The sequence below is a fragment of the Micromesistius poutassou genome, assembly GCF_964030765.1.
Source record: "Micromesistius poutassou genome assembly, chromosome: 5".
NCBI classification, from domain to species: domain Eukaryota; kingdom Metazoa; phylum Chordata; class Actinopteri; order Gadiformes; family Gadidae; genus Micromesistius; species Micromesistius poutassou.
The window spans coordinates 5,034,058-5,050,503 of record NC_140275.1 but is presented as its reverse complement, the minus strand read 5'-3'; the positions used below and the strand labels follow the sequence as shown (position 1 = coordinate 5,050,503).

Genomic DNA, 16,446 nt, shown 5'->3' with positions numbered 1-16,446 from the left:
CCACCAGCAGGCTTGTCGATGAAGACGAGCAGATAAACAGAACTCCCTTGACTTGAATTGTGAAAACAAATCAAGGATCAAAAGGCATCATGTCAGGGTCAGGGTTTAATACAAACATGTGCATTATATAGTCAAATGGCTGGAAAGGTCAAATCAAATGTTTGTTGCTTGAGTAGCACTGAAGGAACAAGGTGTCTTCTTTAATAGGAAAGGGAGGCCTCATTCTGTTTTCTACGGGGAATGCAAATGTAATGCATTGTATTAAGCCTCGGGACTTGCTTCATGGAGACAGTTTGAACTCCTTTTACCAGAATACCCTGACTAGTATATAAGACTCGTACAAGACTGGTGTACAAGACCGGTGTATATAAGTCTGTTGTTCGTATGACAAAAGCCACATTTGATTTAATTTGGTTTGAATATAAATGCACACACACACACACACACACACACACACACACACACACACACACACACACACACACACACACACAGGGAGAGATGCAAAGAAGGAGGGCAAGTGACCACATAAAAGAATCCATGGGAGAAAGCTTTATCTTTTAATAAACTGTAAAGCCAGCAGGCAACATGAAATTACGGCATAATAGCATAGCAGAGTCTTCTGAAGACTTAATTGCCTTAATTATAGCAGAGAGCGGGAGCGGAGCGCAGCAGCAGTCCAGAGGAGAGGAGGAACAAAATGCACACAAAATAAAGCGGAAGATGTAGAAATGGCAGCCTGACCGACCACCAGCTACAGGCAAGGCCCAGGTGTGTGTGCGCATGTGAGGGTGTGCATGAAGCGATCCAAACAAATGTTTTATGTGGAAATGTGAGTGCATACGTATGGTTTATATATGCGTGCATTCACATTAGTAATAAACATGCAGATATTGTCCGTGTGAAGCGCAGCTGCCTGTGATGGCTGATGGGACACTGAGAAGAGGAGTGAGAAGTCCTAGCTGGCAGGCCTGCTTGGAGACACTAAACATAGCCTTTGTTTTCTCTGTGTGCTGGCGTCTAGACTTTCCTCCTCGGCTCTGTGTGCTGTGGTTTCTAGCCACTTGGTGAGATTGTACCCTAATGCCCGTGGCTCCGAGTACGGCAGCAGCGGGACTCTTTTTCTGTTTTTGTTCTCTTTTGGTTTCTTGCTCGCTGCCGTCGCGAGCGTAGGTTCAAACCGGGGGTTATTGTGATCGCACCACTCCACGACTGAACCACATAAAAGATGGATAGATTATAAATGATATTTAGTCTTTTCCCATATTTAATTTTTTTGCTGACAGTTGCCTGTAGGTGAATGTGTGCAGCAGTCAGGCACTCCCTGGTCCCTGGTGGACCTGAGGAGTGAGCGTCTTTACAGCGCACATATCACTCTTCTCCCTGCGTCTTACCAACAGCTATTAATTATTAACCGGCAGAGCTAACATCAAAAGCGGCAGGCTTGTGCAGAGTTAAATAGAGGAGGGGGGGCTAGCGATTTAAAAGCTGAGGGGGGAAAAAACTGGGTGAGAGGCAGAAGCTGAAGCTTGAAGCTGTCCCCCGCCCCTGAGAGAGACACACACACACACTCACGCTCCCTTCTTCTCCCTTTCCCTTCCTCCTCCCCACGTCCACCCCTCCTCGCTTTTGAACTTCCAAGTGTAAGAAAGTTAGTGTAAGATGGGAGGGAGAGGTGGGTGGTGGTATGTAAAGCAGGCTGGACGAAGGGAGCGAGGAGCCAGGGCTTTTATGTGGAGCTCAGGAACGTGGCAGCGCCGCTTTAGGGCTTCTATTTGGCGACAGAACGGAAGTAGAACAACTCTGAAATGTTCCTGATGGAGAGAAAGCTCATTAGACCACCAACCAAAACGTTCCATTTTTGGTTCAACTCGATGTGTCTCATATGGCTCCGTTCACACTAAAATACCTTATGCTCAATTTGCATTTATTGCTCAAATTCTAAATCAGATTCCAGTGTGAACTGGTCACAGTCCGACCTGACCAACATGAGGCCACTGGAGTCAGCGTTTATGGTTTCATTTGCAGTGGTAGCCAGCGAATTCTTGAGCAGATGATAACGATGGCTTTTTGTGGAGCAACTTGTTTACAGAAGTTTGTGTTGATTGGGATTCCCAGTCAGGAGTGGTGTGATCTGGACATGAATGGCTTCCCTGAAACCGCTCTCATTCAAAAGGTAGCGATGTCAAGGGCTACATTTATTACATTACTACCATTAACTACTACTCATTTGACTGTCCAACCTCTGACTTCCTCCACCACAACTGTCTTCCATGTTTTTATTCACAGAGTGACTCCCAAAAGCGCTGTGACGAATTTCGATCTAGTGTGGCGTAATTTTTGCATGAATTCTGATATCCATGTCATCACAAAAATCACCAAATCACAAAAATCTGACTTGTATCGGATTTATGACCACATATGAAAGTGGCCAAAATCGAAAAGATCAGATTCCATGTGCTTTGTGTAGTTCACACTGTTATGAAATGTGTTTATCTGAGTAACATATGAGTAAAACCAAAACGAAACCAAAAAGGATTTGGGCCACTTAACTTGCAGTGTGAGCGAGGCCCAGTGAGCTGAACTGCCTGTGTCTCATTGAGTTAGTGAAGTGACTCAGTGGCTTGGTGTGTGTGTGTGTGTGTGTGTGTGTGTGTGTGTGTGTGTGTGGACCAGACCTTGCAGAAGGACGACATCACACAGCTCTGTCACACAAGTCACAGCGCTTGTACAATTGTCACTTTGATCCCCAGCCCCCGCCCCCCCCCCCCCTTAAGTTATGAAGAGTGCTGGCAGGTGCCCAGGGGCGGTTGATAATACCAGGATATGATCCCAGACAAGCTTTTAGATCTTGTGTTGCAGACATCAAACAGCGTCTAAATAGGGCACCCTGGATCAAACGGGGCGACGGTTTGCTGGGAGAAGCAGGGGTTTGGGTTAATGTCTCTCTGACGAGGGGAGGCGCAGAGAGGGGGGGAACCAATTTGGATTCTGCAAGGAGATCCTCTGGATTTCTGCGGATACAAGCATTTCCTTTATCTCTAGCCCTTAGCATTAGGCTTCAAAAGAGCTCGGCAACAGAACAACTTTCTCTACCCTTAGATAAAAGGGAGTCTCGTTTTGAGCAGCTGAAAGAAGCAAGTGAACTGCAGCGTGAAACTGGTGGAATAAAATGTTAACTTTCTTGTTATTGTCCGTGCTTTCCTCAGTGAAGGCTTTGTTACTGGTAGGCCTACACTGGTGTTTGCTGCTAGCATGGTTATAATACGGCACAGATGTAATGTGCAATTACTTCATGAAGACTCATATTAGGCCACACATGTTCATCACCATATCTTACCGCTTGTTTCTCTCTCTCACTTACTTACTTACTTATACGTACTTACTTACTTACTTACTTACTTACAGAGAGAGACTCCTACTACCTTTCATTTCTTAGCGACTTTAGCCCTAGTCTGAGACCGCCCTCTAGTGGTCGTTAATCTGACATGCTGGGGGGGAAACTATGTGGTGATCAGAATGTACATTGTGACTGCTATTGCTGCAGTGTCAGTGCTGTTACTAATAACTGCTTTCTGTTGTTTGCAGGCCAGGAGAGCTGTTCAGAGGGGGGCGACTGCTGTCATCTTTGACGTGTCGGAGAACCCAGATGCTATCAACCAGGTTTGTGTTCACCTCAAAGTGCCATTTTAGACCATGCCGTTGAAGTCTGAATGGCCTCTCATAATGCCTTCCTGTCTGTCTGCATATCCTACTCTCCTTAATTTCAATGTTGTGCAACAATAAAGACAAACAAATACATCTTACACATTGTTTTGAGAAATGTGTTGCTGGTGGATTCACCTGGTTCCTACGAAGATCTGTTCCACTACTTAGAGCCATGTGCTGTGATGTTCGCTTAGAACATTGATATTCAGGTTCAGCTTTCACTGGCCCTTGACGATGCTGAGCTCATAATTACACAGGGAGCGATCAACACGTCATTAGCTCATCACTGGAGACTTGATCGAGTCCTCCTCCACACACAATGTCCACATGTCCTCCCGGTCCGACCCTGTCTCCCTGCGGCGGGGGCAGCCTCTCCTGTCTTTGTTCCTCTGATATATTATAAAATATATTAATACAGGAGTCTCTCTTGGAGTGGCTTTGTCGCAAGAATTCTCCTGAGGTATTCATCTTCCCCAGGCCCGGACTTGTAAAACTTTTCTCTCTCTCCCTCCCCCCGCCTCCCCCGTACCGCCGGGCTGTGAAGCACGTAGAGCTGAGAGATAAAAGGGATTGCGTGGAGACCACATGAAAGGCAGCGCAGGGCGGCTGCCTTAAATTCCCCGAGAGGCTTTTCCAGTCAGGGTGGATCGGCAGAGACAGGACCCACGATGCCAAGGGGCGGGGAGGGGGAGCTGTGGGGGACTGAGGGACCAGGAGAGGCTTAAAGAGCTTGACCTCCTGGTATGACGCAGAGCGTTATTATGGGATCAGAAAATGGCCAGTGTAAAACCTCGTCATTATTTGATGAAGAGGAAAACATAAACTAAAAAATTTGCTCTGAACGTAGCTGGATATACCGGTCGTTGGATGAGGATACACTATTATAATGTATCATTATAATTAACTACCTCCCAAGTAAACAGTTTACATTTGCACACAGACCAGCCCTAATGGAACAGCAAGTCAAAACATCTACATGGGTTATTTATTCATGTATTTATTTATTGTCTCCACAATTCACATGAAAACCATGACTACATCAGGAGAGATGAAAACGTAATTTGCCTGTTTGGCATTTCAAATGACAGATTAGGGTAGCAGACTTGGAGCATGGAGGAAGACGAGGAGGAGGAGGAAGGAGCATGTCAAACTGTCTCAGTAGTCTGCCATGAATGCCATGAATTGCTCCGGCCGTTTTTTTATTTTCCACTGCTTTTCAGGCAGGAGTTGGCCACAGTTTTTGGTCGGTTTGGGCGGCCATAGGTCTGTCACCCCCTCTCCTGTGGGGGGTAATGACAGAGTGGAGTTTTGTCTTGATGCCTGGGGGGCTGTGATGTTAAGCCTTATTCATTAGAGGGTCGTTCACCGTACGCAGGCTGCTGTCATGGTGATCATGTGCTGTTACATTGTGGTACATGTGGGTTCTCATGTTGGTCTTTCTTCTCTCTCTCTCTCTCTCTCTCTCCCTCGGCCTTTGCCTCTCTCTCCCAGCTGAACCAGGTTGGCGAGGACCCCCTGAAGCGGCCGGTGGTCTACGTTAAGGGAAACGACGCCATGAAACTGATGAACATCGTGAACAAGCAGAAAGTCGCCCGCGCTCGCATACAGCACAGACCCCCCAAGGTGAGACTGCAAGCCTCCCTGACATGACGTGTGTGTGTGTGTGTGTGTGTGTGTGTGTGTGTGTGTGTGTGTGTGTGTGTGTGTGTGTGTGTGTGTGTGTGTGTGTGTGTGTGTGTGTGTGTGTGTGTGTGTGGATCTGCAGCAGAGAGACCAATTGGGTGGTGAGGCTCTCCTGTCCTGCTAAAGCGTCCTGTCCTCCCAACCGTCATCCTACCAACAGAACAAGTCAATCCCTGTGGTAGTAGTAAACTGTCAAACAGTGTTTGTAAAGGTTTGAAATTAAGACGGTATAGAGGCAACTTTACGAATACACTTAGTAAAATCCCCTTCTGAATGACGAATCGGCTTCTCAGCAAAAATATTCATATTCAGCAAGCTGCCTTACACGCTGCGCATCCACATCAAGGATCCGTCAGTGTTTATATATTTATATCTGCATGCTTCTCAAGTGAGCCACTTTGATGAGGGATCATTGCCATTCGTCTTTCTGTCTTCATTTTCCAGCTAGTCATGATAAAGCTGAAACATCTTTTATATTATTAGGAGTCCTATTGTCTTACTGGTCTGTCTGGCTCTGTTCTTGGTTTCACAGCAGCCCACAGAGTACTTTGACATGGGCATATTCCTGGCCTTCTTCGTGGTCGTGTCCTTGGTCTGCCTTATCCTGCTCATCAAGATCAAACTCAAACAAAGGAGAAGCCAGGTACACACACACACACACACACACACACACACACACACACACACACACACACACACACACACACACATACACACCCCGACACACACACACACACACACACACACACACACACACACACACACACACACACACACACACTGACTGACTGACTGACTGACTGACTGACTGACTGACTGACTGACTGACTGACTGGTTCACGCACACAAACACTGACTTAGCTGTTGGTTATGGTTAGGTGTTAGTTATGGTTAGGTGTTGGTTATGGTAAGCTGTTGGTTATGGTTAGGTGTTAGTTATGGTTAGGTGTTGGTTATGGTAAGCTGTTGGTTATGGTTAGGTGTTGGTAATGCGGCTTGACGAAGCAGGAGAACCAGAAGCTGGAGCCCTCGGGACAGGTGTTCTGCTGCCAGAGAGTTAGGGTTAGGAAAAAAATAATCCTCAATACAATCTGCTATTGATTAATAATCGAAGGTAATTTCCTAAAAGAGAAAGAATCACACATTCCTTTGGTTTGGCTTCATAAATGTATACTTTTTAAGGATTACGAATGACGGAATTCCACTGGATCACATGCAACAATAACATCACGTTGAGTACAAGTTGGTGTGTGTGTTTGTCTAATGACCCAGTTCCACCTCTCCTCACTTTAGGACTTTCAGACCAATAAAAAGGGGCTCACAGACCCACACATTTTTGGAAGCGTCTAATCCCTCTGCTTTCTCCTCTCCTCTCCTCTCCTCTCCTCTCCTCTCCTCTCCTCTCCTCTCCTCTCCCTCTCCTCTCCTCTCCTCTCCTCTCCTCTCCCTCTCCCTCTCCCTCTCCTCTCCTCTCCTCCAGAGCTCTCTGAACCGGATGGCCATCCAGGCTCTGGAGAAGATGGAGACGCGCAAGTTCAAGGCCAAGGTCAAGGGTCAGCGGGAGAGCAGCTGTGGGGCGTCTGATTGGCTGAGCAGCAGCTCCACCTCCGACTGCGCCATCTGCCTGGAGAAGTACATGGACGGGGAGGTGAGGCCGATCTCAAACCCTCTGTTTACACAAAGGCAAACTTGAATGCTCCGAGCCGCAGACTGGTTGAAGGGACACACGCACCGCATACCGACAGCGCCCGTAGCACGCCGCTACCGTGACTTATTGGTTGCTGCGGCAACTGCTTGTGCAACCGAGAGAATAGGTGGCGGCGTTGTGAGGCAGGGCCGTCATACCCAGGAGGAGGAGCTCCAGACAGCGGTCCTCGTTGTGTCACACAGTGACATACAGGTTGCTGTGTGCGGGTTAGGGGGACCACCCGCACGCTGTGATTGGATCAGGAATCACGAGCTACAGCGGAGCTCTCCATGTCGACGCACAAACAACTGGTTGTGTCATTCCAGTGTTGAATCGTCTCCAGTACGTGCTTGGTGTTCCAGAAACATAATGGCGTTTGTTTGTATTAGTCCCCCTGATGCTCGGGGACACTGTGGCTCTTCTAGACATTCCTTCCGATGTATTTGAGATGGAGTCCGTCTGCCTGTCTGTGCACCTGGGGGGGTTTGCGGTACCCCCCCCCCCCCACCCACCCATGGTGGTCTCCATTAACCCTCCAGGGACTCATAATATGTACCCTAGACTTTTAAAGTTTGGCCCCTGGAGAAATCACTGGGCTGCTCATCCACAGCCACCAGGAATGTGGGGGGTACAGACCCCTAACGTATTCTTCGCTGTGGCTCCGTGTGCCTTTGGTGGGAACGGGGGAGCAACATTGGGACTGTGGCGCCAGTGTTGCACACAGGAAGTGGAGATATAAAAGGCTGAATAGCATCAAAGCGATTCTTCAGCGGTGAACTAAGCAACAAAAGCGTGTGCGTGGAAAAGAGCCCAGCGGTGAGTCACGCGAAGGAGCCGGAGAGGAGAGACAGTAGATGGAGACACAACCCTGCCATGGATACCTCGGTTCATATTCATAAAGGCCCTTCTGTTGAGGGCACCACATGGCAGGTCTTTAGCCGAATTGTGTGAAAAGTTGCAGTGCATATTGTTTTTGTCAAGGGATTAGCAGTCCTATGCTGCAGTGGAGAAGTACCGAGGTCGGGGGTTTTGTAGTGCTTTGCCGCCACCTGGTGGCCATTGGTGGAGATACTGTATACGTCAATACAACCAACGACCAATCAGGTTACAATTTGATGACGTTTCCTAGAACCTTTATTCTCTTTTTTATTTTCTGTAAGCTGTTGGCAAATGGTTTCTCGTCTGCTATTCATAGATGTGCAGCAACATTCTGCTCAGTCCTCCCACGGCCCGCTCTTCTTATTCTACATAAACCTCTGCATGCTCTTCTGCTACTTTAATCCTATCCAGCGTGACAGGTCGATGCTGTGCTGTAGGGGAATGCTCAGCCGGGTTTCTATCTGTATAGGCTGCGTTTATTAAATCTTGTTTTGTTTGTCTCTCTCAGGAGCTGCGAGTCATCCCGTGTGCTCATCGCTTCCATAAGAAATGTGTGGACCCCTGGCTGCTGCAGCACCACACCTGCCCCCACTGCAGGCACAACATCCTCGGTGGGTCCGCAGCTCCTGTCTGAAGCCCTTTTAAGAGTTTTACAACCTGAACAGTCGTCAATGTGTGATGAAGATTTAAAACCCCAAAATTGTGTCTGCAGCAACCTCCTAGGCCTTCTTTAGTAGTCCCCCCAACCGCAGTCCTCTAAACACATTTTTGTGAATATGGCCTAAGCTTCCAAAGATTAGTGATATAAGTTGACATTGGTAACCTAGTTGGCCTATACGACTCACCAGTGTCTGGTATTTCAGTAGCTTAGTGTAGTAACAGGTGTCCATATAAAAATACAAATATACAAATCGAAGCAACAGCCCACCTCAATAATGACTACAGTTTTCAGAGTCTCATTTACAATGACAATGTCTGGAGTGTTTGCCATGTTTTTAAAATAATCATTATCAGATACATTGTGATGGAACCAAGTTATTTTAACAGCACTATGCTTAAAGGTCTTACAGTCATGTCCTTGATTTATTTTTGCTAGATCTTTTGCAACCAGGTCAACCAATCGGTCATGCCTGGCCACATACAGTCCTTTGTAATGATGGCATCCATTCAGAATGTGCGCAACTGTTTCATTCTCCTGTTGGTTTTGGTGGAATATGCAGTATGGGTTATGTTTTGACGGGTATCATATTGCTAGATTGTATTTTGTTGGAAGACATTGCAGCGCTTTAACCATAAAGATCAAGATGGCCTCTGAAATTGAATAATTAGTTATTACAGAATGTGAAACAGAATGATCTGCGTAAGGCAGTGCAGCTAACTTCCCTTGTTATAGGCTTGACCAGCGCTGTGCGTTCCGCGTAAGGCTGCGTTGGAGAAGAGAGGCTCTTGCGTGTTTGATTTGTAGATGTTGGACTGAGTTCTCGTCGTTCAGGATCACTAGAGTGGAAATCTGCGGGTCCGTTATGATGTTGTCAGTCAGGGGAGCTGTCGCTCCGTCAGGGCCTTGCCAGGAGAGTTGTAATCCAGTGCGGTGGCAGAGATCGTTGAGATGGAGCCAGTCAGAGCGCACTCCGAATCCGGCAGCCTTGATGTCGAATTTTCCATTTTGCTTCAGTTTGAACCCGAGGAACTGGGGTTCATTCTGGGAAGCGATGGGTATCTTGCGCCGTTGTAGGTGTAGAAACAATGATTTGCGTGCTAGCCCCCTAACCGGGTCATCATTATTGAGCATGTTCAGCAGATGACCTATCCTGGAGGAATATAGAGCCATTCAATGTTCGGGACTCCAAGGCCTCCACTCTTGCGTGGCTGAAAGAGAATGTCCCGGGTTACGCACATTACAGTGCACGTAAACACACACACACACACAATAAAGTGCACACACACACACACACACACACACACACACACACACACACACACACACACTCAATAAAGTAAATTTAAACTTAATAAAGTAAACTTTAGTGGCTCACCAACCCCTGTTCATTGTCCCTCCTCTCACAGAACAAAAGAAGGGGGCCCCCGGGTCGGTGTGCATGGAGCCGGCCAGCTCCGTCCTCAGCCGCCAGCAGAGGGTTGTGCTGCCCGTCCACTACCCAGGCAGGGTGCACCGCGCCGGGCAGGTGACGGCATACCCCACCCGCACCAGCATGGACCCCCACGGCAACCCCATCACCGTGTTGACGGTGGACCAGCATCCGGACCCCCAGGGTCTCTACCCGGCTCAGTCCACCTCTGCAGCCTTCCTCCGCGGCTACCACCCCACACTGCACCTGGACCACTCGCTCAACCCCCACCACTGTGGGATGGAGCACCGCGGACCCCCCGCCTACCCTACTGCGCAGCCCCCCCACCACGCGGCCTTCAAGAGACCCAAGTTCCACGGCGGCCGCAGCTTCTCGCGGGCCACCTGCTTCTCGCAGTACGAGACCATGTACCAGCACTACTACTTCCAGGGCCTGACGTTCCCCCAGCCCTCCGACGGGGCCCAGGGACCAGCCATGGCGGGGCTGCTGAACGGCGGGGCGGGCCCCCACAAGGGCCACCACGGCAGGGCCTTTCAGCAGGGCCTGCTGTACCCCACCGTGATGCACATGGGCCCGGCCTCCAGCTCGCGGATGGCCGACCCGGGGAACGTGTCGGGCCTGGGCTGTTACCACGGCCACCGCTCGGTGTGCAGCGGCTACCTGGCGGACTGCCCCGGCAGCGACAGCAGCAGCAGCAGCTCGGGCCAGTGCCACTGCTCCTCCAGCGACTCCATGCTGGACTGCACCGAGGTCAGCAACCAGGGCGTGTACGGCAGCTGCTCCACCTTCCGCAGCTCTCTGAGCAGCGACTACGACCCCTACGTCTACCGCAGCAAGAGCCCCTGCAGGACCTCGGCGGGGGCAGAGACGGGCGCGGCTCCGGCCGACGACTCGCTCAGCCCCGCCCCCTCGGGACACGAGTGCCCACCGGGGCAGCCTACCGGGGCGCCGGGGGGCTGCAGCGGGGGAGACCACGTCTCTGGCTGCAGCCTGGAGGCCAACCACAGCAGTCGTTCATCTCTGGAGCCCCGAGAGAGTGGGGGTGCTTCGGCGGCGGGGGTCCCGGCCTGCGGAGGGGACCGGGGGAGCCGGGCTCTGGAGGAGTCGGGGGACCCTGGGCCCCCTGGGCCCGGGACCTGCGGCTGCTGCTTGGAGGGGCCCTCTCCCAATGCCGAGCGCAAGGTGCAGGACCGAGGGGGGCCGTTGGGCCGGGGCTGTCGCTTAGGGGCGGAGTTTCAGAGCGCCACCCTGAAGAAGTGTTTTGCCCCTGAGCACATGTGCCCGCCGTCGGAGCTGGGGGGCTACGACGGCGGGCCCTGCTGCTTCTACAAGGAAAGGAAGGTGCACCGCGCAGCGCGCTACGCCGAGGACTACGCCGTCAATGTGCAGTACGCGCACACAGACTCGGACGCTTGCTCTGGCCAGGGATGCTGTGAACTCAGCCAGAGAATACCCATAATTCCCGAGGACACAGACTTTGAGTTGGGTGCAGTGACAGAGACCCAGGGAAGCCTCTTGCCGGCCAACGGGACGACAGAGGCGGAGGCCCAGTCAGGGAGGCCGCAAGTGGACAGAAGGGCGGGGTTCTTGTCCTCGGGACAGTTCATAGGTCAGGTGTACCCACAGGAGGAGGAGAGGAGGGCCCTGGTCCAACCCCATGGCCCAACAAGCAACAAGGAATCGGGAAGCAATACATTTACAAGTGAAGGGGGACTGTAAGGATTTTGCATTTATACTTCTTCGTCGATGGTACAATGCCAGCCAACCGGTCAATCAGTCGGTCAAATGAAAGCCCTTAGTTGCCTTGCAGTCGCCTTTTTTGCAAAACTCTGAATGTTAGCATCTTCGATAGTGTAATGTTTCTACTGAAAATGATGGTTGGCAGATACAGTTTATTCAGTTCAATACTGGGGCTACAAAACTTCTCGAGACATGGACCAGCTGGTACTCAAAGCATCGGGGCCTCGTAACACAAACTGGAACAGCTTGGACACATTGCCCTCTAAGGGTTAGGCCATCCCATAATGTTAACAAGGGGTCTGCCATCCCATAATGGTTAAAAGGGTGAGGCCATCACTTATAGTAACATGGGGTCTACCATCCCATAATGGTAACCAGGGTTCTGCCATCCCATAATGGTGACCAGGGTGAAGCCATCCCATAATGGTAACCAGGGTGAGGCCATCCCATAATGGTAACAAGGGTTCTGCCATCCCATAATGGAGTTGTCACCTGGTCCACTACTTTCATTTGTATGCTTGTCACTTGGAATCAAGCTTCCATTTTTTGTGCAACTGGTTTGATTTAGATCCTTCACTTCGTGTCACTTCATCATGTCTCTCATGTGTTTACATGAACATTGAAAATGCTAAAATGCTTCAACAAGACCACAAACTCGAATAGAAACGGTTGTATGGATGAGCTTCACCAAAACTCAAAGACATGGTCTCTTCATGAGAGTTAGGTAAAAGCCTGGCATGTTTGATACATTTTTAACAAACCGGCTTTCTCTCTTGAGAAAAGTTTAAAGCGATCGATAGGAATTGGAAACTAAAAAAAGCATACAAATGTACATGCATAACCGCAGCCGGTCTCGGTACTGTGGTACGTTGTACCTTCAGGTTAATGCGGTCCATTTCTATCCAGTTGTGGCCTACTCGTGGGCGTGCCAGTGCAACACATAAGCCTTATGCTGTCATAGCTTCCCTTCAGACCCCAGCGGACAGTTTCCGTTGGAAAGAGGACGCCTGCAGTGGACGGAGGGCCGCGCGGTCAGACAGACGGCTGCGCAGTTGGACAGAGGGTCGGACATAAGGACTTACGGTCGGACAGAGGGCCGGGTGGTCGAACAGACAGACAGGTCAGACAGAGGGACGCGTGATTGGATAGAAAGCCGTCTGAGAAAAGCAGTTTCTTGAGGGCTATTGGACTTCTTTGAAAATGTGGAGTGTAGCCCTTCACTTATCAAAATGTCCTCCACAAGGTATGCTCTTGTTTATGTGCGGCTCTTAAGGTTCTTGTGTGTTTCAAAAGGCCAAAGGAAAGGATCAGGAAGACTCATGGTTCATAAGGGTTCCTTTTTGTACTGTGATTTCTTTTGTTTTATTATTTTGCTATTGCAGTTACACATACCACAGTGTCTCCATATCATACAGTACAATACAAGCTGTCGATATCAACACTCTACTTTATACAGACCTATCAGTTTGTCCTGCAGACTGTTTTGATACTGTTTCTATGAAATGTACTCATTTTCTTGACAGAGGCAAACCTCCTAAAATAACCCTATTTATATGTTAACCCAGTGCTGTAATCAAGTGAGAATCTAATCTTGCCTTTTGCATAGAGGTTTCTGTACCTACTGCAGATATAACATTTTGGGGTACTTAAGTCACTATTTAATTGTTTTGGGTTATCGTTTCTAGCACTTAAGAAGATTAAAATGTGTACAAAATTAATATTTTTTATTTTTTTTAAGAATATAATTATTTTCCGTCATTATCATTACAAATGTTATAAAAGGCTAGAAATCCATCTGTATATTTCTGTACCTGTATAGCAACACGTTTCATAAATGGAAATATGTTCTCTGAATATTTATTTACTAATATATTTATCTTTAAGCCATGTCTTATGTTCAGAGTGTATGAACGTTTTGGAGTTATTGGTTGCTTTTTATTTTATTTTGAGGAAAATCACTAACATGAGACTTTGTATATACATGGTAATTGCACACAAGACAATTAAATCTCTATGACCAAAAAACTGATTTTAAAACTTTAGTATGATACAGTTTTGTAATTAAAGTGTACAAAGATCTGTAAAATATACAGTTTTATTCAAGTAAAACTCAAGTTGTGGTGTGTTTTCTTCAACAGCATGCACTGACCATTCAGTTAGTTTAGAACAAGAACTCTTTCGGCGACCATCTTGTTGCTTCTTGACCAAACATTCTAGACTTACCAAGCAACCGTTTATTATTTTATTTAAAGTGTGTATTTCTTTACTATATAATATTATATATAACTTTTATAAATGTACATGTATCCCTGGAACTTTAACAGGAAAGGTAGTCTCTATTACCATGAATAGAGCAGAGAATGTTTATTCCTCAGACAGGATGTCCTGAAAGTTTTAATGTGAACACCGAGATTACAATTACTTAGATTTTGTGATGAATGAAAGCGCTAAACATTACCAGAAATCTGAACATACAACTTTAAATTCTAGGGTAAGGACCTTCTATTTGGGCTAGGTTTCCGGGTTTGGTATTTGGTTCTAGGGTTTGGCTGTAGTGTTAGGGTTTCCTATTTTGTTCTAGAGTTCAGTACTAGCTTTTCATTCAAGTGTCCATTTCTAGGTTTTGTTTTTTGTTTTTAAGGTTTAATACTACTGTCAAGATTTTCCATTAGGGTCAGGTTTTAGGTTTAGGTATTATGTTATATGGTTTGATACCAGGGTAATGGGTCCTCTTTAGGGTTAGGTTTTAGAGTTACTTTGTTGGTTCTAGGGTTGAGCGTTAGGGTTATGGATACCTATAAGGGTCCGGTTTCAGGCTCTGTTATTTGGTTATATGGTTTGATACTAGGGTTAGGGTTTCTTATGAGGGTCAGGTTTTTAGCATTAAGGTTTCTTATTCGGGTCAGGTTTTAGGGTTTGGGTTTCTTATAAGGTCAGGTTTTCGGCTTTGGTATAATGGTATGGGTTTCCTATTAGGGATATTTTGGTTTGGTTATTGGTTATACGATTTAATACAAAGATTAGGGTTTCCTATTAGGGTCTACTTTAAGGGTTTGGTGTGGCAGACTGATGGAGAACTGAGAAATTATTCTAATTATTTTCTTTAACCTTTCTTTAACCAGGAAAAGGTCCCATTGAGCTACAATAACTCTTCTCCTAGGGAGTCCTGAAATCAAGATAAAGTGAGAGGAAAATAAGGGAGAGCACAAGAAATATAGAAAATACAGTGAGAGAACCAAAAATACTATTAAAAAAAGGGGGGGGGGGAGAAATGGAGAGTACGAGAAATTAAAAAACTTGACAAAAATAATGGAGAGAATGAGCAAATCAGGAAACAAGAGTGAGTGAAATAAGTAGGAGAATGAGAATATCAAGAAAAGACCCCACTTACGAAACCCTAAAACCAAAAACCAAACCCAAAATCTAATTCTAATAGGAAACCCTAACTCTAATACCAAACCCTAAAACCAAATTAATGATGAGATAACAAAAGTAATAGAAATGCATTGAACACCAGTTTTGCAAATGAAACTCACGCCTTATACTCTTTTTTATTTCACTTACAGTGGAGCATGAAATAAAAAAATTAACACAATAATTAAAACCATAACATTTGGGTTAATGTCCTCATTATCAATATATCAATCAGAATTGCTATCTAGTTGCATTTAAAATGTGTACATCTCAGAACAGTGTTTTCACAAGTTTCTTTCCAATTCTAGATACCCTTTTTTAAAGAACATTGACAAATCGACAGTTGCAGAAGGTAGAAAAAATATTGCAATAAAAAATCTAGATTTTGGGTAGCTTGGAAAAAATACTTTTACACGCTCAGAGGCAGCAAGCAGTTCAATCACAAGAAAACATTTCAAAAAGACACGTTTGCTTTGTTTACATTCAGTGCGTTTACATGACACTCAAGACAGTCGAATTATTGGGTTAGTCCAATTATGATTGGATTACTAAGATGCATGTATATACCTTAGTCGAGCTAAAATCGAATTGAATTGGGTTACTCATAGTCGAATTAAGACCCCTAGATAATTTGATTCATAGTCGACGTATTTACGACCTTTATTCATTCATTGCGCTACTTCCACAACAAGTAAAGACTTGTAGTGGGGTTTATCTCGCCCATGGGGAAAAAGGAATTGGGGGAAATTAACTTTGGCTTTGACTCTCTGAAGTCCAGATTGAAACAAACATGGAGGAGAAAGCGATGTTTCAGCAGACAGCTGTCAATTCACTTCGGGTCCATATAATTTATCCGACGCTCCATTGTTCCGACCTCTCGGTCGTATGCAGACTCCTCCACTGGCAGAGCAGCCGGAGGAGTCCGCATACGACTGAGAGGTCAGAACAATGGAGCGTCGGGGCAGAGAAATGATATGGACCTGAAGTGAACTGACAGCTGTCTACTGAAAACATCTTTCTCGAATGCCGCCTGAGTTTGTTGTTGCTGGTGACGTAAAGAGGTCTATTACCACTAGTTGAAATGGGTACAGCGCCACCTATCGTACCGGGGAATGACATACTTCGGCCAATGAATCGATTTACTCACCGCCATGTATACTCGGACAATTGCAGTTGTCCAATTGCGGAGCATAGTCAAACTATGGTTTTAATCGGATTAAGCTGTGCATGTAAACGTACTGAGTG

The 16,446-nt window shown here is 47.0% G+C and overlaps 1 protein-coding gene across 2 annotated transcripts in view; it reads left to right on the top strand.

Moving 5' to 3' along the window:
• znrf3 (zinc and ring finger 3) overlaps positions 1 to 13,665 on the top strand; it is a 54,966-nt gene extending 41,301 nt beyond the window's left edge. Inside the window, exons 3-8 of one of the 2 annotated variants that reach the window (XM_084468469.1) lie at positions 3,589 to 3,663; positions 5,200 to 5,331; positions 5,927 to 6,034; positions 6,872 to 7,039; positions 8,466 to 8,568; positions 10,025 to 13,665. In XM_084468469.1, coding sequence (XP_084324595.1) covers positions 3,589 to 3,663; positions 5,200 to 5,331; positions 5,927 to 6,034; positions 6,872 to 7,039; positions 8,466 to 8,568; positions 10,025 to 11,766 — 2,328 coding nt within the window. In that variant the 3' untranslated portion in view covers positions 11,767 to 13,665. Of the gene's footprint in view, positions 1 to 3,588; positions 3,664 to 5,199; positions 5,332 to 5,923; positions 6,035 to 6,871; positions 7,040 to 8,465; positions 8,569 to 10,024 lie in introns of both variants that reach the window. The other variant, XM_084468468.1, reaches the window with a different exon arrangement.
• Positions 13,666 to 16,446: the final 2,781 nt, after the last annotated feature.